Raw genomic sequence first — 23,654 nt, 5'->3', positions numbered from 1 at the left:
AGCAGTAGCGAGCGCCTGCGCATCATTTAGAGAACTCCAACAGGAGATTCTGCATAGAATTCTTTTTCCTGAGCATCAGCATCAATGGTGCCCTGAACTAAGGGCCTGCGAGGAAGATCCCTCACCCTTCTAACAATAAGTTTTTTTCTCTCTCTCTCTCTCTCTGACGATTTTTCTCTTGTTTACTTGCACACATACCACAATGCGAGGAACCGTGGTTATGCGTATTTCTCGAACTGGCATGAAGTTTTCCTGTGATATCACTCAACTACGGGGATTTCGGAGGAAGCCGTAATTACGGGGGGTTTTGGTGGTGTCAAGGAGGTTTGTTTTGTCACACGCCAACTGCGACAAGCCTGCCATAAATGGCGTCAGGTAGTTTAGTCAAAAAGTGATGCGTGCATGTGTCTTTTCAGCCGAGATTATTTCAAAGTGAGGTTTGTGTTTACTCACACCGACCGTTGGACCCGGGTACTCGACACGTTTTAAAGGACCCCTGACAGCGAAATTTTTGTTGGTGACTTTTTGGCTGTAATTTGTAGCTTTGTGTCTGGTAATCTCTAAATTAAATCGTAAATGCTCTAGCGTATCGTACAACTAATTCTAGCGTAGTTAATTGTGACCATTTTAGCATCGCTTCAAAACGCCCGCCTAAAAACCACAAGAAACTGGCGCCCCATGCGGGGGAGCGTCAAAGACCACGTGCACTCAAGCTGTGGTGACGTTGACAGCGCGGTTTTCAAATCGGGGCCCCGAGCGCGGTGGAGATTGAAAGTATGTGGGTGCCTCGGTATGGGTTAAACCTGTGCGCGTGTCCCCTCACGAAAACTACCTCGAGAGCAGCCCGACAACAGAGCCAGAGGGGTGCGGAACAATAGGCCTCGCCGGGTGCCAGTCGTCGTATTGTGCACGTGCGCCCCGCAAACCTTCTGTGACGTCCACAATACTTGCTTTACACTTGGAACGTCACACGGGGCCTCTATCTATGTCATACCAGGATGTCGCAAGGTGCAGCCAACTCAAGTGAGCACTCACGCTTACTTTAAAACCAAATTAAGATATCTTAAAGGCAACGTTCGTCACTAATAATCGGTCAGATGTGCCCCCGTGTACAGGAAAGTCAAACAACACAAAGATCTCGAGGTTTCAATTTTGGTGTCAGGGGTCCTTTAAAGTGCCTAAGAATTATGGATACGTGTGAGGAACTCGTGCGTACGCATGTGCGCCCTGTGCGCTTATGGTATAGAGATGATCACGTGTAATCGACTTTCTTATAAAGAAGAGCATTAAATCCATTACAGCAACTCGGAATCGCTGCAGTGATTCTGAGTTGCGTCATCGATGGTGAGAGCTAATAGCGGTTGAAGCTCGACAGCTTCAACGGCGTGAGTACTACAAGCCCAGAAATAAAAAAAAAATCACAGCATATCCACGGGGTGAATGATGATGAGTGGGGCGAAGCTCCGGAGGGAATCGTCGGTAAACCGTGAAACTCTTCCGTGAAATTCGCCCAGTACATCATATAAAGAGTGTGAAACACCATGTATATATTAAATATCAAACTTTTACTGTACTGTTGGTTTACGTGGTCCCTTCATTATCCCCGCTTTATGATCGGTGAAATGCAGGGAAAGTGTCCGCTCCCGAGCGAAAGAGAAAGCGCGCCAAGAGCGAGCGCCTTGTCTGCCTCCATCCGGCGACTCCAAGCGAAAGAGAAAGCGCGCCAAGAGCGAGCGCCTTTTACGATCGCAGGCACCCAATGACATGCGCCATTTACATTATACAAGCGCCATTTGTCATCTTTAAACAGCAACTCTAAGAAATACATGCAATGCCATCTAGTGAGCAATTCATTAAACTAGAGCTGGCTACATACATACTACCACAGAGGAGGGAACGACCCACACCCTAAGGAGCTTCGCCCTTAGAACCACCCATCACAATACACAAAAATGGCAAAACACAGATCAACTTGGTTATAGCAAACAAATTTCTGCGCTAAAAATAATTTCGGGTTATTCTATATTAAACCCAAGCTTTCCCATTACGAGCTTTAAAAAATTTTAGTTATGCGTTCTTACTACACGGAAATGTCACCTCGAGTGAAGGAGAAGAAGCAAAGTGGGAATAAATTTATTGAAAAAGTAAAACTACGCGCCTAGTGTTTGAGGAACAACAACAACAACGCGTGCAAGGTAGTATTTGTTGCTTTCTATGTTGCCTTTCAGTAATTTCCGCTTATGTCATGGTCTATTTCTTGGAGTCGACATGGGATGGTGTTCTGCGTGCTGATGGAGCTGTATAACTGAGAGAAAATGAGATAGAAAAATTAAAAAGAAACACCGAACGCTGCATGAAAGTGACCTTGTAACTTTGTAACTCCAGCCGCGGAGGTTCTTGTTCGGTATAGAAATTATTTGCTTTGACCGGGTTCGTTCCACCGTGTTTGAAACAAAAGTAAGCAAATCCTAGACGGACGACTTCAAAATTTTCTTTCACTACGAAAAAAAAAATTTACGAAATGGTGATATGCACCAAACTAGCACGTGAAGTAGGGAAGCTGCCAACATGAACGATTGAACAGCACACTCATGGAACACAAGTGATAACAAAGCGCCGTCCAATGTCAGACAGTCACCATAGTCATCAGAACTATGGTAAAGGGAATCTTAGGCGTGCTTAATGTAGAACAGTAAAAAAAAATGGCCGCGTATCTGCGTGCTTCGCTGCAAATGTCGTCGAAAGACGATAGTCGTCTGCCGGCCACTAAATGAGTCCTCCTCCTATATGTTGAATCGCCGCATCTGGCTCATAGCGTCGCATTTGCAGTGCAGCCCAAAAAACACTAGCATTTTCCACGCAGCCTAAGAAACACGAGAGTCTTTAGAATTACGTATCTATGTATTTTCTAGTAAAGGAACACACTACCCAATACTTATGTATCGATGTTGCGCCTCAGATATGCGTAACGTTTGCTTTTTGATCGACAATGTTCACAAGTATGATCGGCGGTACCAGTTCAGATAGCTGGGCGTTCCCCAAGTGGTTAAACTTTGGCCGAGTGGCTGAATCAGGTGACAGACAGACAAACAGAAAGACAGACAGACAGACCAAAATTTCTGCGTTTAAGTTCCCCAAGAAAGACTATCGTCTTTAAAAGACAAATTGCGTTGTTTCAGCATCCCAAAATAAAAATTGGCCGCGTATCTGCGAGCTTCGCTGCAAATGTCGTTGAAAGACGATAGTCTTCTGCCGGCCGTACTACATGAGTTCTCCTCCTCTATGTTGAATCGCAGCATCTGGCTCCTAGCGTCGCATTTGCAGCGCAGCCCAAAAAACATTAGCATTTTCAGCGCAGCGCAAGAAACACTAGGGTCTTTAGAATTACGTATCTATGTATTTTCTAGTAAAGGAACACACCACCTAATACTTATGTATTGATGTTGCGCCTCAGGTATGCGTAACATTTGCTTTTTGATCGACAATGTTCACAAGTATGAACGGCGATACCAGTGCAAGATGGCTGGGCGTTCAGAAAGTTGTTAAACTTTGGCCGGGTGGCTGAATCGGGTGACAGACAGACAAACAGAAAGACAGACCAAAATTTCTGCGTCTAAGTTCCCCAAGAAAGACTATCGTCTTTAAAACTGGGTATTATGAACAACGCCGCTCACAGAATGACACGACATACCGGGCTTCGGACTGATCTCGACCACCTCGAATCTTCAGGCGCATTCCCGAGGTCAGACAAATGACATTTCTCTCTCTCTCTCTTTTTTTTTGCATTTCATTCCTATGGAAAATCACTCACCGCAACTGCAGGAACTGAATCAGGACTTCATGATCACTGAGCCAACATGGTGTATACCGGAAGTCCCAGCTATCTTTAGCTAAGGGTTAAAAAATACAATATTAGAGTCAGGTGAGTGAAATCAGTGGCAAATTGCTGACAGTCACCTTGCGCACTACAGACAATTTTTAGTTTGGTAATTAATTAATTTGTTAATAAGGATTATTTAACTAAATTACTAAATATTAGCTTTAGGCAAGAAATGCGACTTGCAAAGTTCGAGAGCGTCTTCAGAAAGCCCGCGAAATACAAAAAAAAAAAAACCACGTGACTAGCGCATTCGCTCGGCAGCGAACGTGCTGTTCTCAGCCGCGGTTTGAGCCAACAAAATTAGCTGCGGCCGCGACTTGCCAGCTCCGTTGCAGCGGTAGGCCGATAAGTTGGCGGTGGTTTGTTCGCCCGCGTCAGCCAGCTGCCGCGCGTGACGGTGCAAGTTGTAGCGAGCGCGGGCCAAGAAACCACCGTTAACTTATCGGCCTACCGCTGCAGCGGAGCCGGCGTGTCGCGGCCGCAGCTTATTTTGTTGGCTCAAACCACGGCTGAGAGCAGCACGTTCACTGCCGCGCGAATGCGCTAGTCACGTGGTTCTTTTTGTATTTCGCGGGCTTCCTTTGCAGCTTGGAAAAAATAGTATACGTTACACTTCCTTTATCGCAAGTAGTGCAGTGGGGGTTTCTGAAGACGCTCTCGAACTTTGCAAGTCACATTTCTTGCCTAAAGTCAATATTTAGCAATTTAGTTAAATAATCCTAATTAACAAATTAATTACTTACAAAACAACAAATTGTCTGTAGTGCGCAAGGTGTCTGTCAGCAATTTGCAACTGATTTCACTCGCCTGCCTCTAATATTGCATTTTTTAACCCTTGGCTAAAGATAGCTGGGACACCCGGTATATTGTACGGGATTTTTTTTTCTCCGGAGTGAACTTACTCTACGACCGGTTCCAGGGAAGACTCGTCCTGTGTATGCTGCATACTACATGCACAGATCGAAGGGAATCGCCCACAGTGGACTTGAGCAGAGGGGAAAGGCCACGCTGCAACCGTTCCAGGCCGTGTAAGATCGTCCTACAAAATGAGGAATTGCTTTTCAGGAATACAACTGGATACCTGTAGCAACTGCACTGTAGAGGCAGGGGGTATCCCGGACAAAGAAATGCGGTGCCACCACGAGGTGCAGCGTACAGGCTCGCCGCCAATCTTGACACATGGGCTATATCCGTTCGCAAGCTTGTGACCGCCGTTGCGAGACCATTTAAACGCTCCGCCGCCTACATGTACGCGCCGTTTCTCGTGGCCGACCCCATGACGGAGTCGCGTCCTGTGGAGCGTTTTGGCACTCGTCCCCGTACCGTCTGGAGCCCTCGTCGTGGCGGCATTGCGAGGAAACACCCCGACGACGGCGAGGAGAGTCCGTGCAGCAGCAGCGCGCCAACGGCCCCGATTCACGGCCCCGCGCTGCGGCGGCGGGGCAGTCGCGCGGGCAGGGCCGAAGCCTTTGGGCCCCAGTGTGCTCCTTGCGGCTTCAGAAGCCGGCCGAAAGCGAGAGGCAGCCCGGTTGGAGGGCTTCCAGCAGGCCTCTCGCGATCTGGGTCATAAAAGCGTTCCTTTCCTGTTCGGCTGGGCCCGCGAGCACGCACTCACACGTGCGCGCGAGTGGTCCGCACCCCCCCCCCCCTTTCCCCCCATTGCCTTTTGTTTCCTCGTCGCTGTTCTTCGGCCCCGAATGTAGTGGCAGAGCAGGAGGAGAGCCATGTAAACTGCCCACGCAGCAGGTCTGGCCGCGTGCGGCGTCCAGACCTCCGAAGCCGCGCGTTTCCTCCCGATTTCCTGTCGTCGCCATGCCACGATGCGCCACGCCGGTAGCGACATGGCTATTTTCGGTGGCCAGCTGGCCCGCTTTCTCTCGGCATTTTTTCGTTTCCCTCTCTTCGCGAGAACACTCTGTTGAGGACACGAAGCGGAGCTCCAGGGCTCCGGCGGAACACAAAGTGCGTGCGCCTCGCGGGTCACGCACACCGGCACTGTTCGGGCAATCTGTACAGAGCGCCTTCCTTCTCTCGGACACCGATCGTGCGCGACAAAACGCCGATGCTGCACTGCTGAGGAAAATGGCATCCACCGCAGGAGGCTCCCCCTTCCGCACCGCAGCGTGCCGATGATAGAAATAAAGAAAAATTACGCCAACTCGGTGCACGAGGAAAGAGGAAGACTGTGGTGCGCGACGCACCACGCAACAAGCTACTCGAGCGGCGACGCCAGGAACGATCGCGGTCGTCGTTACGCCGGACGCTGATTCGCCTTCGTTCTGGGACAGCCGAGTCTGGGCACGTGTCTAAATGAGAGTCGTCTGCGCAATGGACTCGCTCACTCGGCGGGGACAAAGCTCGTCGCGCCGCAGCGGGAAAGCTCATTATGTCAAAAGCTCTCGGTCGTGTGTAAGCAAATGGATGTATTAAAGCTCGCGAGACCGTGGCAGTCAACACAAGGAAAATGAGGTGGGTAGAGGCAATTAAACGATGTGCAGCGCAGCGTAAAAGCTTTCTGCTACTGTGCCACACCACACTGCGGCTGAATCAGGCACGAGGCGCGGTGTCGGAACGACATACAAGCAGAAAATTCAGGAGATTGCATTGGAAGATCTATTGTACCTCTCGACACCTCGCATTCCTGAACTGCAGCCAGTGGATTGAAAACTACTATTTTTGAAGGATATTATATGTGATCGGCTGTTGTACATAATATTATTTATTTCCTTCATTTGAGCTCTGAGCTATCTGCTTGGTTTTTCACGGAAGTAAGTTTGACCTTCGCATTTTTTAGTGATGATTGACTTTGAATGTGGCATGGTTCGGTCGTAGCCTTAGAGCAGCTGTCAAAGAACTCACCACTACATACAAAGGAAACGCATTGTCTAACGGGCTATTGTAATTATTGGAGTCCGTGCTGGCGATTGGGACCTTTTTGTGTTGTTTTGAGCTCCGCAAGATAAAACAAATAAAAAAAAAAACCAGCTTTGTTATGCAATACTATACAGTCAGTAGTGCCTTACATTACAAGTGCGGACGGACTTACAATATTATTCCAGTTTTTATCACACATAGTTTGTACGTAGTGACTCGCATGTAAATGATGATAGCAGAACAAACAATTACCGTTCTTGCTCTTTTCTTCAGTGTTGCCAATAATAATTCCCAGGTCTTCCTTAAAGGGACACTAAAGAGAAACAACGAGTTGGTTTAGATTGATAAAGTGTTCTCGGAGAACTCTTGTATAGTTTATTTCACCACCATAGGTTTATTATTAGAGGAGAAAACCAAGTTCAAAGTTTCATTTTTAAATTTCGCGCCGAACTTTGTAATTCGTGACGTAAAAGGTTTCAAAGAGCATTTAACGTATTTTGGCGCCACTGGCTCGACGAAATTTCCACAAACTCGTTATGTCAAGTCTCTGGCCCCCTCAGAGGACAATGTACTTCGATTTAACCGATTATGAACTACATAGGCCCAAGCAGGCGCCGTCAAAAATATGTGACGTCACGGCAAATGGTGCGGGAATTCCAAGGTGGCGTCGCCACCTGTATTTTCTTTTTGCGCGTTTTCTCGCTTATTAAGCGTCTTCTTGCAGCAAGTGTGGTGTTTTTGGTATCGTGGAAGACTACTTTACCAATGCGAGAAAAATCGTTTTGCTCTTTAGTGTCCCTTTAAATATATACGGAGTGCATGGCTGAAAAAATATTTATAGAAATGTTTCTGGCGGTCTCCAACGCAACGATCGTTATTGGCAAACTGCGTCGTCAAGCGAAAATACCGATGGAAATAGTGGCGTAACTAGACGCGCACGAAGCGGCCGGAAAGCCACCAAGGCCGCCAAGCATGCTGCAGACTTTCGCTTTGCTATGTAGAAGCACCCATGCGTACTCACAATGAAAGCCATAGAATTCCTTGTATACAAACGGAACAAGACATATGAGAGGCAAACCGCTTTTCTATCTTTTTACTCAGAATTCAAGAGAAATCACTTATTTACGTGATAATTCATTCTTCTCAAGGAACGCAATAAACGCGCGTGTTTCGCTGACTACTCGCATCACCTTGACGTCTGGAAGAAGCCATGGCGTGTGTCGACAGCGTTACTCAGGCAGCAGTTTTGTATGACGGAATTGTATTTTCCGCTTAGAAATGAGAACCTGTGCTGTGAGCATTTGCATTTTTATTCACTTCTTATAGCGACAGATGCAATGTTGCTGACGTCTGGTCCAAAACCGAAGTGTGGTGATGAAGGGAACCGATATCATCCGAAAACTTGATGAAAGAAGCAACAAAAGCAACAAATAAAAAGAAGTGCGCGTCCTAGGATCCGAACCGAGGGTGTAGTAGTCGCGACAGATTGCCATACATCAACGCCCTTGAACCAGGAGCCGTAGGCTGTTTCCTCAATGCAATCGAGCGACAGCAGAAAAAGAAGATGGCTTTCGCCTTCCAGTCGTCTCAGGCAAATGCGTGAGGTAACGTGTGACTTTCTTCTTCCTTTCTTGAGCCTCGTGTTTCTTGGCGCCGTTAGCTGCTATAATGAATCAAATAGTCTAAGAATACGTTGTTACCGCTAGTGTATCTTTTGATACTTTACACGTGCACGAGAATCTCTGTAGTTTTTTTTTTCTTTTTTTGCAAATAACAGAAAACAGACTATTCATATCATGGCGAGGCTGAGAAGAGATAGCAAAAAATTGCGTAGGATCTGGTACTTACTTTCGAAGGTGATGAACCATCACAGTTGTCACTGCACTTCGATCTAGGAACTCGGACGACAACATAGAATCTAATTTTCAGCAGATGTGACCAGTAAACGATTGAAAGCCTGTGCCGGCGTTGGCTCTGTTGAAGCTACAAGGACTCGCCAAGGGATATCCACTTTATGTGCAGTCTGGCATCTTCCCACTCAGAGCAACAATGTAAATTACACGCTCCAAACAATATCTTCTTTACTCTTCGGGCATGCATTCATCCTTATATACCTGGCATTTATTGTTTATCATACATCCATTATTTCGAGCATGTACGTAGTTATAGGTATGAAGCTCTTAACTGCCCACATGTGCTTGCGTATACTGGAAGGACACCGCCGCGCTCAAGGCAAAGTCAGCAACGTTAGCGTCCTCGGCTGTGGCCCCAAGCGCGGCCTTCGTGTCTTCGGCAGTCGAGTAGCCATTCTTAACCCCGAGTCTGCACTGACACATGTGTGCATACAGCTTATACTAGTATGGTTTAACTTACGCGAACGTCTGCATCCGTACTTTTTCGCAGTGTTGGCGGGGGTTACCTGTACGCGTGGCCATGCGTTCGCTTTCACTTAGGATGTGCGTCGAAACGGGAACTAAATGCTTTCCTTGTAAGAAGACCTTGGCTACCATCGAACAAATGAACAAAATACCTGTTTTTGTCCGCAATGGAGTAAATCAAGCCGTTGCGGAAAGTAATCAGAAATCGGTCAACCGGAAAATGGTCGAAAGCGGCCAGACAAAGCTCATCGGTAAAGCCGCAACGACAGCAACTACATGAAAGTCAATGCCATTATTGAGGCAGGCTGCTAAAAAAGAGAGAGAGAGAGAGCGGGGCCGGGAAGAGGTGACGTTCAGAATAAAGCTAGCAGAGGTCGACCCAGCTCTGGTCTACAACATGGGAAAGGGGAAGGGAAGAAGAGGGCGTGAAATGAATGGCGATACTCCGATAAGACTGTACCTGACTCACCGCCTTCAGAAACGAAACAAATAAAACCGCTGCAGATGACGCAGCGTAGTCATGGTGGTAAAAAGACATGGTGACCAAATAACATAAACGCGTACAACCCTATACATTCCAACAAGAAGAGATTTCCAAGACAATTCTGCAGGCTGATTGATAGAGGAGGGAACAGGTGATGTGGTTGACTACGAAGGTCTGTACTAGCCGGGAGGGGTCAATTTCGCGCATCCCTTCTCTGTTAGGAGCGATGCAGGCGCGTAATCCCCCTCACCGTGCGTTTGAGGTTCGTGAAGGTATGCGCGGTGCTCCGCTCTTCCTCGACGTGCGTATCCAGAATTTGCAGTCGCGCCACTCGTCTGGTCGTCTTGCTGGCCACAATGAGTTCGAGCTCTGGGGCTCTGTCAGCTCGTGCGTGCTTTGTTCTTACGTGTACGTACGCGAATTTTTCCGGGGAACAGGTCGTGCACCTTTTTACCCCGTGGTTGTCTGTACTGTCGGCGAAATTTGCAGTACTGCCTGCCTATTTCCGCGCGAGCCCGTAGTTACCCAGCAGGCAATATCATCTGCGTAAATGCCCATGCCGAGCTCGGGATCCTCCTGTAGGTCGAGGACCATTCTTCTCATTGCAAGATTCAAGAGAACTGGGGAGAGGATGGAGCTCGGCGGGGTCCCAACATCCGCGAGATTGTATTGTGTGGAGCGCGTTCTGCACATTCCAATACTCGCGGTGCAGCCGGTTAGGAGGTCTCTTGCGTAGCTGTAAATGCGTTCTCCACATCCGATATCCCAAAGCCTTCAAAGTCTGTCTGCCCCATGCGAGACCCTGTCGAAAGCCATGCGAAAGTATATAGTGTTGGTAGGATCCTGTCCAAGGTTCCCGGTAAGACACCTTCTCGAAGCATGAGGAATATGTAATGGGTGGAGAGGACATTTCGAAAACCCACCGTGGTGTCTGGCAGGAGGCCGCGTTCCTCCATATGATTAATGGAACTTTATGGATGATGGAACTTTGTTTTTCATTTTCTCTTCTGATATTGAACCCAGTGTATTTCAGTATATTGAAACTCACGAAATTATATATAGAGCTTTGAAATGATAGTTTGTTGGCCACAACCTGTCCAGTGTGGCACCGTATTACCGTAAAATTCCGAGCAAGCGCCCCCCCCCTCCCCCCCCCCCCCCCCCGGAGGTGGTGATATTGGCCACGGTGAAGGGGAGGGGGCGCTTGCTCGGAAGTGCTGCAAAATTCAAGATGGCGGCTGGTCATTTTTTTTTCTAAAAAATGATAAAGGCTTCTCACAGCGATGTACAGAGTGCACAAAAGCTTTATTGGGAAATTTTCCATGATTGCTTTATTCACTCTCAAATCCATCAAAGCACCCGTCGGAGTCGGTGTCAAACAACAGGCTGTAGCATTCAGCATGCAGTTCCTCGGGATGCACTGGACGAATGTCGCCAACGTCGGACAACCGGCCATGTGAAGGCCGTCCTCCGATCCGTCCAGCGCGTTCGATATTCCGCAACCTGTTGCTAACAGCGCGCCAGGCACTGCGCTCACTTTAAAAAAACTCGAAGAGGGCATCGTCCACTTCTTCGCTTAATACGGAAGCACCGTTGCTCAGCTTGCGTCGTGACTTCGACTTGCCGAAGTTTTGTTGCAACAATGCTACATATTTGTTGTCCCACTCGCGAATCCTCCTGCGATCGATGTTGAAGTGCCGCGAGGTCGCGTGCGCATTTCTTCCACCTTGGCGATGCCACTGAACCACCTCAATTTTCTTGGCAACAGTGTAAGAACGCATCGACGGCATCGTGCAGCAAAGTCGACCACGAGGAACAACGAACAAATACCGGCTGGCTACGTTAACAAACGCCAACATGACGCCAAGCCTAACGGCTATGGCTAGATCTAGCAATGGCTAGAGACGGAGAAAGGGCGCCAGTTTTGATAGGGGGCGCTTGCTCGGAAGAGGGCGGCAAATTCAAATTCCCAAAACTAGGAGGGTGGGGGGGGGGGGCGCTTGCTCAGAATTTTATGGTAGGTGCCCTTAGGGATAAATAAATCATGATGATAGTTCAACTAGTGCTCACCTAGAGCATTCCAGTACTTGCAAGACTTCAGTAGGCACCATGACTAGTCTAGTACTGTGATTTAGTAATGCGCTAAGACATGTGTCATTTCTACAGTGGAACCTGATACGCCTGAGGTACTGCATCTAATACTACCAAGCTGTCAAGATTCGAAGATTTTTTTTTTTCGGCGTGTATGGAACGCAGCAGTGTAGCATAACTTCACGCGGTGTTTTCGTGTGCTCACCACTCCATTCTATCTTTCTCTTTCCATACCTTAATCCTCTTCTTCCAGCTTAGGATAGCAAACCGGACACATGCCTGGTTGACCTTCCTTCTTTTCCTCCTCCTCCTCGTCCTCCTGAGATCTGAGAGGCTGCTAGGGACGTAAAGTTTCTCAAAGATTCCTAATTCACCGACGCTATTCTTGCGTCTATGACAGTTATTTCGCAACTTGCACCGCGTGACTGGTTAAGCTTTCGCAATTGCTTCAATGCACGAGAAGGAAACTGTGAGAACTAAAGAAAATGTAAGGATAATTTTCTAACTAGACTCTCTATTCAGGCCTTACAAAAACTTAAGGATGTTGCAAGCAGCCTGAAGTTGCGCCACGTTGAGGGCCAAATTGCTGTGCTACTTGAAAGACGAGTGGGGGTGTTGTAGGACGGATGGTTTCGATGGATTAATGGAGGGCGCGTTTGTGTTATGCCGACGGCCGTTGAAGGTTGGTCTGGAACTCGGAATGCTTCAGGCGAGCTACGCTATGCGGGGGCATTTTCACAACAGCTTTATGTTAGGGGAGTAGGGGGGATTCGAGAACGACCATGTGGTCTTTGAGAGAGCGGCTAATACGTACTTGCAAGCTCGCGTATCAAGGCTGTTTTTTTTTGTTTTTTTTTTTGTCTTCTGCAGTTCACGTCCTACTCAACAAGTAACGCCAGCTCGAACATTTTATTTTTTCTGCGCACTCACTAATGCAACGTCTCAAAATGTAACCTTATTAATGACGCGAGGGATGTTGCCAAAGAATAATGTGTCGTGAAAAAGACAAGCGCGAATAAATAGGAAAGTGAAGGTCGCTTTACTATTAGTATGCGTGTAGTTTGCAGAAATGGTTCGATGTACCGGTTTTACCAAGCAACACGAAGCAAGTTTTATTTCTAAGAAAGCGAAGGGTTCTGCGTGGACGAAAACAGCACGTGGTTAGCTATACATCCTGGGGAAGGCCGTGAGGCATTAAGTGTTCTTATTAACTGATAATTGTGCTACACAGTAATATTTATCTTTATGGACACGTTTTCAAGGAAAATATCGCAAATTAATTTTAAAACATCTTTTTCGTTTGTTTGCGACGGAAGTCAATTTGCGTAACCCTTTCTTCCGCATTAAATGACCGAGAGCGGATGGCCACGGCGGTCTTTCACAAATTTTCTCGAACGGTCCTTTAACGGCACAAAAATTTAAAGTGATGGTTCAAAACGGTGCTCATATCAAGGCTGACTGCGTAAGGTTAAATATTAACTATTCCCTATCAAATGCCCGGGTTGCGAAAGACACACACACACACACACACACACACACACACACACACACACACACACACACACACACACACACACACACACACACACACACACACACGCACGCACGCACGCACGCACGCACGCACGCACGCGCACGCACGCACGCACGCACGCACGCACGCACGCACACACACACACACACACACACACACACACACACACACACACACACACACACACACACACACACACACACACACACACACACACACACACACACACACACACACATGACGGGAGTTATCGGGGAAATGCGGATGCTAAAGTCGTCCTACATTTAGTTGATTTTTATTCAGAGCGTAAAAGTTTCGTTTATTGTTATTTTTACAAAAGGGATCTGAAGTTGTCGACTGCATCTTTTTGTGTGTGTGTCTTTATTTAAACGTGCAGTAGTCGTCAGGAAGCAGCGTTTGCTGTTTCCTTGTGCAAAGCTGATGTTGAACGTGATTTCTTCCTTTCTTTTCTTTCCTTTCAACGTCTACTCCATCAATAGTTATGAGGCGCGGACTGTGCACTCAGAAAACAGCGCAAAACGAACAGAGGGGAGTGAGCTATTCCAAGGTCCTGCCGACCGTCACGCGGAGGATATCCTTTTGGAGAGACCGCGTCGTCTCTGATGCCTGACAGCTGAATGGTTGAGAGCAACCTTGCGTTCTCGAGCACGTTGCGACGCTTCGAGCGATCGTGAACAGGCGCGCCACGCACTGTGCACGTGGCTTGACGTTTGCGGTGGCGCGAGAATATGCACGAAGCTGTGAAGATTCCAGTAGGTAACTTTTGTAAGGCGCTCCTTAGTAATTGTACAATGGCAGGGAGGGGCAAAGAGATGCACGGAGGGGCGTTATAGCTTGCTTAGGCCTCCGGTCTCCGTGCACTTTCGCAATACCAAGACACGTAGGACACATATGGTTCCTCGGTTTTAGCTTGTTCAGTTTCTTTTTCCTATATGAATTATCTACAGTCGGTTACAACCTAAGAATAAGTGTAAGCTGCCTTGCATAGATGCTCATGCGCCCATTTGCCTTTGCTTGCTTTTGTGACGTCAAGCAACTTTCGCGTACTTCAGGTAGGTGATTTTTCCACGCAGACGCATGTTCGTGTCACTGGTTCTCGGTCGAAAACTTTTACTTCCTGACAAATTTCAGCAAGTATTCCGGCATCACCGCTCGGGGAAACGAAATATTTTAATCAAGGACGACGGACTTTTTAATTAATAGTATGCGTTGTGTTTACACAAGCAGCGAAAAAGTACTTACAGTTACAACGGAAACCACATAGCGCGGCTCGCTTGCATAGATGAATGATATGCGCGCCGCAGTTCTGGGGGTGGAGCATGTTTTTATTCCTATAGGTTGGAGCTTGTGACCGACTATGGTACACGTGAAGCTGTGACAGCCACTCATATTAATCTATTTAGCTTATCTATTTCTTACGACGCAACGTCTATTGTGCAACAAGTTTTCCTGGGAGTGCAGATGTTTACACTTCTAGCACCGCTCATCGCTCCTTCCACGACTTGTGTCAATATAACGAGGCGGCCATGACGTTAGGAAGCACTCCAAGTTTGTTTGTTTGTTTTCTTTTTTTCCAGCCAGCGACAAGGGCTCAAACCTATCGCCGACCTGTAGGTTCATTTGGAACCAAATCTGGTAAAATTTCAGCTCCTATAGTAAAAAGTATACCTGTCAAAAGGCGGTTCTTATCTAACAATAAGCCAGCTATCACGACTTACTGGCATTGGTTCGTGAACAGCTGTAATATACGAACTCATCTTGTGACTAAGGGCTCAGATTGACTGTCCTCATGTCGAACCCGAAGAACATACGGAATGTCACTCAAGAGAGGCAATGGGGATGCAACGCACGCGTAGATCTCGTGCGTCGCGCGCGGTTGCCTGCGCTGTTTTCCCGTGTTGAACGCAAACTACGTAGCCCTCTCTACAGCGCAGCCAGTATTACATATAAGGGCTGCTATTCGGCTTCTCTTGCTTTTCGCTCTTCGTCACTGGCCTCGATCGGCTTCCAACTTGCGTTAAATAACCAGATTCAGCCGAGTAAGGACAAGAACCTAACGAAAGCGGTGGTTATACTCCGTCAGCTATATGGTGGCTATATTTTCGTCGTCGTTGTTGTTTAGCTTGCACGTATAGCTGGAAAGCTTGCCAAGAAAGGTAATGAGCACAACTAGGCAGGTATCCGGTTTTCTGCCTTCGGGACCGAACCGAAAAGGAATGGCTCGATGATCACTTTCTGAGATCACTTGTAATAGGCGGCCTTAACGCAGCCTACATTCCCATTTTTCTGCGGTACTGAACAAAAAACAAAAAAAAAAGGTGTTGTAGGGCATGATATTGATAAAGCAGCGCACTTAATAAGGAGACACGCTCACGCACACATGAAAAAGACACACACAGGCGCTGACGAGAGATCGAGTAACGAAGTGCCTGTGTGTATCTTTTTGATGTGGGCGCGGACGTGCCTCTTGTTTAAGTGTGCTGTTTAATGAATATCATGTCTCACCGACTTGCCCACTGGTATCTATCTATGAGGTGTTATAGGACCGTGACCGCAGCTATCGGTAAGAACGAAACTAAAACTTTAAATGAGAATAAAAATCACAAACTACAGCAGTAGAGACTCTGAAATTACCCCGTAAGTGGGCAATGTTTGTCAAATCATTCATTAGTACGAGCAAAGCACAACGCAATACAACAGAAAAAAAAAGCCCATATAGTATGGAAGTCTGTGTACGCTAAGCTTTAATCAGATAAGCCAGGCAAGGGAAAATGACGCATTACGACGAGAGTCGCGCTGCACAGTTCAACGACGAACGCATCACGCGAACCTGTCTTTCAGTCACCATGGTAAACATCGCAGAGCTAGTGCCAGCCTTATGCGGCATAAATGCGTCTTGAATCGTTAGAGACGACGTGCTCGGACTTGTAGAAATGCGCAGCAGCACCAAGGTGTATATGATGAGAGACGCGCAGTGAATTTCAATGACTAATATATCCGGTAACTTCTGTTTTCATTGTAATCCTTGCTATCACCCATTTTCATCTCTTACAATGCGCACTAAGAAAAAATATGGCGGCATATTTCCATCGATGGCAGAACGATGGCGATGGCAGTGGTCAGGTTGGGTGGTATATGTGATTCATTGTATATACCATAGTCATCACCCGACGCCCGGAGTAGCAAGCCAGGCGACAAACCAGGTTAACCTCTCCGGGATTTTCATTAAAGATTATCTATCTATCTGGGTGGTATATGGCCTTTTAATTACTGCGTTCTAGCCTATAAGAAACTGGGGCGCGCATGTGCCCTCTGTTACCATTGCTATATACACAATGCGACACCGATGGCCACCATCTCCAAGAGATAGGTGGCGTTGAAGGGTTGGACTGCTTAGAGTTACTGTATAATATGCTACTTTTAGGTAGCAGAGTTACGCATAGGTTTGGCTAGCAACCACGGCTGTGTCGCGAATACGCACTCCGTTATTGCAGGCGACATGCCTACCGGGTCACCAATCGACATGTTTGGCGTGTCGAAGACCGGTGATTAACTTTACTGTGAACGACTAGTGTCAGTCCAATTCGCGGCAGCGGCGCCATCGAGAAATACAAAAATTGGTCCGAGCGTCAGCTTCTCCGCAACGCATGGTTGCTAGCGGCGTTTGGAAGACAGATGCGCAACTCTGCTACCTAAAGGTAGCATATACAGTCACTCTAGGACATGCTGTGCCGGGTGACCGCGGTTCGGACTCCCCAATGAGCACGTATTTCATTCCCACCCCCCTCCCTCGCTAAAAGTGTAACCTCTTCGGGGCAAGACTACAGCCCGGGCAGAAAATTCAGAGAGCTTTCGCAAAGAGAAGTTCACTAACAAAGAAATAAGCGTGACCGCCATTCGCGTACTTTAATCGTATGAAGGATTCCGTGCCGTATTCAGTTGTGCTTTCGGCACACTCTCCTCTCAAATGTTCCGCCATGTTAAAGGAATGTGCGAAGCGGGAGTTTTGAAACCGTATAGAACACAAAGTGCGGAATCATGATTCCCAATTTTAAAGCTAGTCATTATCCCGAACCATTGACTTTCGGGATACCCATTTTCATTGTTCCCAGTACAAATCAAGGGTCGCTAACTTTCAGCGAACGAAAACAGAAGACACACGAGTGCCTTCGCTCGTAGAAAATCGATAGTCATGGACCAATAGCCCGGTGATTATTTCTTGAGAATTTAAGAATCTTTATCAGCGATATCCGCGGTGCAAACGGAACAGCCTGTCCGTGATCAAAGTCACGCGAACATTTGTGACCTGACTTAGCGTCTTCTGTATTTCGTTCATACAATGTGTTATGGTACCTCTATATTGAGTTTTTTTTTTTTTTTTCTGAGTTCATTCAATACGGATTTAAACATTTTGTTGTGCCATTTCTGTTACGGAATATTTTACCGCATACACGTCATCTCACTGCCATTGTTGGTCTTGTTAACTTTGATTGTTCAATGCCGCCTTATTTTATTTTTAGTATAATAATAATAATAATAATAATAATAATAATAATAATAATAATAATAATAATAATAATAATAATAATAATAATAATAATAATAATAATACTGCTTTTTTTTCTCTGAAAAAAGAAATAGCCGGCGTCCGCATAACGAACTCAACATCTACAAGATATTATACATGAAAACAGCGGATGCCTATCGAACATCCATCGTAATTGTGCCGTGGTCGTTGCCTGAACACATGCTCTCATGAAAAAAAAAATAACAGAAACGAAAGAAACATAAATATCCAGCGCTACTTTGTACTCAACTCCAAGGCCACTACAACTGGGGCACAAAAAAAAAATAGCGCCGCTGTTTCACTCGAAAGGTCAATATTTGATAACGGTATGAAAGTATTAGACAACTGCAGGTAGTAAGGTTCATAGTTTTATCCTCCGTGTAAACTGCAGTAAGCATTCGCTTAATTTCGCTAATTAACAAGCAGGATGTCTCGCGCGTGCGGACAAATATGAACAGATATCGCTCCGACGACCACGAAGAGTGTCGCGTAGAGTGTCTCGGCAGCGGGTAGCTACCGCGTTGTGCTGTTGCATGCTTCTCGCTTGAGCGCGTCTCGGAAGAAGTTGAGATAGCGTGACCTCCAACTCTAGGCGCCCAAGAATACAGCGCGCACAAAGCCAACCGCAATCCCGGGCTCGCCCTTTGTACATGTCATAGATTGACTCCAAGATGCGGCACGTGGGCCGGGTATATGGGCTCAGCCATGCAGGATGCCATGCGCTGCCATGGCCGTGCTATAGGGGAAGACGCGCGCTCAGGTACTGCAGAAGAATAGCCATAGCCAACAAATCATTCGGAAAATATTCTGTTTAAAGATATTTCATCCAGTGTAATTTACCTTCGAAGGCAGTCATTCACACACCCCGAAATATTTACAATCTCAGGTCGACCTGCATTTGTTGCATCGTATATGCTTCCCCCGGGTAACCTTGAGGTAAACGCCCCGCCACGGTGGTCTAGTGGTTATGGCGCTCGGCTGCTGACCCGAAGGTCACGGGATCGAATCCCGGCCGCGGCGGCTGCATTTTTGATGGAGGCGAAAACGTTTGAGGCCCGTGTACTTAGATTTAGGTGCACGTTAAAGAACCCCAGGTGGTCAAAATTTCAAGAGCCCTCCACTACGGCGTCTCTCATAATCACATCGTGGTTTTGGGACGTTAAACCCCAGATATTATTATTATTAACCTTGAGATAAACTTGGGATAGGCTTCATTATAATCCTCACTGACGCCGAATCGTTGCTGGTGACATGTATACATATAACCATTGCTTACTTTGAACGCGCGCTGCTCAACGCCGGCAACGGACGCCTTGTACGGTTACTCAAACAGACGAAGTCGAAATTCACATTGTAGCAACGTGGAATATTCTAATAATATGGCAACGTATTCCGAAACTACTAAAGAAGCAGTATACGGACTATTTTAACGTTATAGCATTCTTTGGAAACTTCACACAGTTTGCGGAGTCTGTCTAACCTCCCCCATACCGATTGACCCATACCTGCATGACCTAAGTTTTCTACTAGCTTGGGCCACTCACTGGCTGGATGCTGTCTGATTGTGTAACTAAGCATGGATACCACTGTGTGGTACGTGCCTATAGTTGCACACAAGGTACAACTTCGTCACCGCGTATGTGATATTGCTATATGTGCCAATCCTCGGCCAGTGCTGCGGATTGGATGTCCTAAGGTGACACAAGGCACTTCCGAGTTAGATGATAGGACAGTATAGGATAGGGTACAGTTTCAAGTGGGTTGCGGTGATTTCAAGATACACTGCGTCACGTTACCAATTCGCACTGTGGTTGGCAGCGATATTGCCACTTCGTCTGTCTGCTAAATAACCCATAAGGTTTCTTAATCCACGACTGGGACGGAAATTCAATAATCATTATAATAATGGTAACACATTAAGCTTCATCATCACCAACTACACAACCATGATAACAAATGGTATTGATCGTTTTAGCGTTGCTAATCATCTTGAAAGGATGGATATGCCACCAATGCTTTTCTCCAATAGCTGTTACCACTATATTAGATGCCACTGCATTGAATACCTCTATATGAGATGCGTTGTCACGAAATTCCAACTCTCGCCACTCGTGTACACGAGAGAATGCATAAAAAAGCAGGGAGGTAATACCAGTTGGCTACCGTTCACGGGGTGAGGGAGTGCGGGGGTTAAAAGAGAAGGACAAGGGAAAGAGACGAGTAAAAACAGCGTAACCGCTGGAACTGAACATTGATAGCAGGCGGTAGTCCAGAAGGCACGCGTCAACTTTTAAAAGTAGCGCGCATAAAGCCTTTTTTTCTGCGTCGGGCTTCCGTGGGAGCATTGGCCTTTTCTTCTGCTGGTGGTGTACAATTCTCCTGCCTGCCCAGCACTGTGTACATCACCTGCCTATCGGTCCTATAGGATGGACAAAGACAGAAAATATATATTTAAAAAGTCAGCGGAGGTTAGGTGCCTTTTCGAAAACCGGCCGCTCGTCAATAGCTCCGGTTATTTAATGCGAAGCATTTTCTTATATCCAAGTTTAAGCTTAAGACAGGAAAGAGATCAAGAGGAAGACGCTAATAAAATTGTAAAATAAAGTCAATAGTGCTGTGTTCGTGACTTAAATATCAGAGTGAGTGATGATTAGTAAGCGGCAGGCCGTAAATGATTCGATGACGTGCACAGGAAACCTAATGCCTCAGAACTTGTGATGTTCCTGTGTTTTTATGGCACCTTAAGCTATTCTTCTCTTTTCAGCGAGTTCAGACCATTTGCTCACCCTGTTTGGTGCCTTTGATTTAGCGGGGTAGGTTTCTGACTCACCTGTTTACGGCGAAACCCATATAGCGCCAGCAGATATCGAACTCAAGTAAACCATTCGAGAAAATGGCTGTGTTACAATAAAAGCTGCCTAATTAGGTACACACGAACCTTAGATGCACGAATTTTTTGTAAACCTAGTTGCTCAGCTTGCGCTATCCTTGGCACATTTAATACGTGAAAGTACGATAACATATGCAGTCCTGGCGGGCATGTGGGGGAGGAGGAGGAGCGGGGGGATCAAGCTGCAGCACGTTGGCGTTGATCCGTCTATAGTTTGGTTGCCATCCCCTAACTGCGATGTCACTTTTGTTTAACGAAACGTCACCTCAATGTTGTAGTCTTTGTCACACCGTCATGGTGACAGCTGTCACTAACGGAAGCGCCGTTCACCCGAAATATGCGCCAGCACGCAAACGCGGACGAAAACAAAGGCTCTAAAACTGCGTGTACAGTTCCTATGAGAGTGTATATGCCCGCACTGGGCAGTGTCAGCTGCTTTTTGGGGTTTGTCAATAGGTTTTCATGTTTCTCTGTTTTTCTTGCTTGTTCGTTGTTTACGTGCAAAGTCACGAGAACTAGTTTACGAGACACGAATCTACGGAGTACGGCATGTCTTCGGCCGTGTCAGTTTATGCCGGAAGCCAAAAGTAAAGGGGTGACTTAGAAGCTCTACGCATGCATGTCTTTGTACCCTAAGGGAAAAAGGATAAGCTACATAGTAGTTGATAAAAAAAAATGTAAAAGATTGACGCTACCACTTAGAACTACACAAGAGTGAAGTAAAAAAAAGTGACATCCAGTAGATGGAACAGACTTACATCGACTCTCCTCATCGCTTGAATTAAGAATTTTAACAATTCATGACGTAACGACGCATGTTTTACGCAGCATTCAGTCAAGTGTAGCATACGTACTTAGTCGCGAAGAAAACTGCAGCTAGAGCCTTTGGCACAAGGTGTCTCTCATAGGTACACGTGTTAGACCTAGATAAAGATTAAGAATTCCATCACAACACTGTGGACAAATGTGCTACTGAAAACCCATGTCCATTAAACCACAGAGAGGGACACTGATCGATGGCGCGGTTATCCAGTGCTCACTGCTACCAACCTCGCCCCACCCCCAGACGTCCCTTCGATGAACCCACGGAAAGTGTCCAACCACAGTATATTTCGAAGTGAAATTGCAAGTTTTATTAAAAGAAATTACGCAGCTGCATCGCTAATAAACAGGCTTGTCGCGGTCAACGGTGGCCTACGCGGAGCTTTGCTGACGTCTCCGTTTTCCTTTTAATGTGCCCAGAATTCGCGCACGGCGAGCGGGCAGGTTCGCGCCGACCGGTGAGGATGGACGTGAGTCACCGGTCGCTGCCGCCGTCGCGCCGCGAGAAGAAACGGCCGGCCGAGGGTCCGCTGGCAGCGCTGGCCGGTGGCGCGCCCGAATGGCTGGACGTGATACCGTGCGGTCAGCTAGGCGCAGTCAGGGACGTCCTCAAGGCAGCAGCCGCTGCCGCCGCCGCCGCGGAGGACAAGTCAGCCGTGCCGTCCTGCTACGAGTCTTGCGACTCGACGAGCCTCTCGAGCTTCGACAACGGCTCTGAGGGCGGCGCCGGCAGCGCCAAGGAGGCGCGCTCCAAGGACGCTTTCGCGGGCCGCTACTCGTTCAAGTCCAGGGCCAACGATCACAACGACGGTGGCTGCCAGATCACGCGCCTGTGCATGAACCGGGACGGCTCGGTCCGCTCCACAGGCTTCGTGCCCAGGGTGGCCGACGCTGGCGACGACGAGCCGCCCGAAATCCTCGTCACTGCAGACGTCAGCCGCTGCTCGGACGACGAGGTGAGAGCCACTGCGCTCTTCCTGTGTGCGCCTGCGTTCGCGGTTTGCGGTGAAAGGAAAAAAGAACATACTGCCTATGGGTGCTTAGATGGGTCCGTATGCGAATTCGTGCGAAGCATTATTTTCGCTCTTAGATTCTGCCGATGTATTGCTGCAGGCCGCCACTCTATCCGATTGGCCCGAGCGCGGTTGTGGCCGAAATATTAATATTGTTTAGCATATTAATAAAGCTCCCCGCCTCCGGTCGATTTATTTTTTCGCAGAGGCTGCCGCGCAGGGTGAAGTTTACATTTCGCTCTGGAACGGAACACGGAGCTTAGATCTATAATCACAGTTGCGGCGGCCACATTTCAACCTGCTTTTGTTACGGAGATTCTGGGATTAAATTGGTTATCGCGCAACGTCAACAGGACCAAGACGGCAGAAATGAAATTAGTGCGTGTTTGAGTGCCCTTATGTGAAAACCGGGTCAGCGGCGGGGGGTGGGGAGTAGGCTCCAACGCATGTCATGCATGGTTATTAAGTATTTTGCTTCAGCGATACATCAACTGTTCAATTATCTAAGTAATATATCCATTAGATTATCTTTAAAAGAACGACGCAGATTGTTTCCAGGTTAAGCACAAGCTCATACTTAGTAGCTTTTTCTCCTTGATATATCTATCTGATGCCTCTTGTTTCTATGCAGAGCGTCACCTCATTACATTATTTTTTCATGTGCCGTACTGCCATACTCCATTCATGCCTTCTTAGAAAAGGGCCAGTGAACGAAAGCGTTCACCTTTCACCAGTTCTTTCGCGCAGTACTGCTCTTCCCGGTGCTCGCTGCGCGTCCTGTATTGCCGTATATTGGAAGGTTTCTGCCGGTTGTTGTGCGCGGCCCCAGGTACTCTGGTATACAAGGAAAGCAATGAAGATAATGACAGCCTTGCCTTAACAACAGCATTCAAGCTGACGGCTTCCTGATGTACAGCTATTTTTTGCTTGTTTTTGTCTCTCTACCTTACCACGAAAATAATGGAAGCAGCGCTTTCGTTACACCGAACGTCAACCACTCCTTCAGCTCATGCGATCGCCCAGCGGCAGCTGATCTTGTCGTGGACCATCCCTTAAGCCTCAGAATCAGCGTCAGTCAGTGGCTGAAGTCGTAGCAAGAC

General features: G+C 47.3%; 1 protein-coding gene across 1 annotated transcript in view; it reads left to right on the top strand.

The window, feature by feature from the left end:
- LOC119378914 (uncharacterized) overlaps positions 1 to 23,654 on the top strand; it is a 42,283-nt gene that overhangs the window by 7,314 nt on the left and 11,315 nt on the right. Inside the window, exon 2 of the mRNA XM_037647987.2 lies at positions 21,962 to 22,497. Within this exon, the coding sequence (XP_037503915.2) occupies positions 21,962 to 22,497 (536 nt within the window). The remainder of the gene's footprint in view (positions 1 to 21,961; positions 22,498 to 23,654) is intronic.

Source organism: Rhipicephalus sanguineus, chromosome 1 (assembly GCF_013339695.2).
Source record: "Rhipicephalus sanguineus isolate Rsan-2018 chromosome 1, BIME_Rsan_1.4, whole genome shotgun sequence".
NCBI classification, from domain to species: Eukaryota; Metazoa; Arthropoda; class Arachnida; order Ixodida; family Ixodidae; genus Rhipicephalus; species Rhipicephalus sanguineus.
Note: the sequence above shows the minus strand (reverse complement) of the source record. Positions and strands in the feature narration are given on the sequence as shown.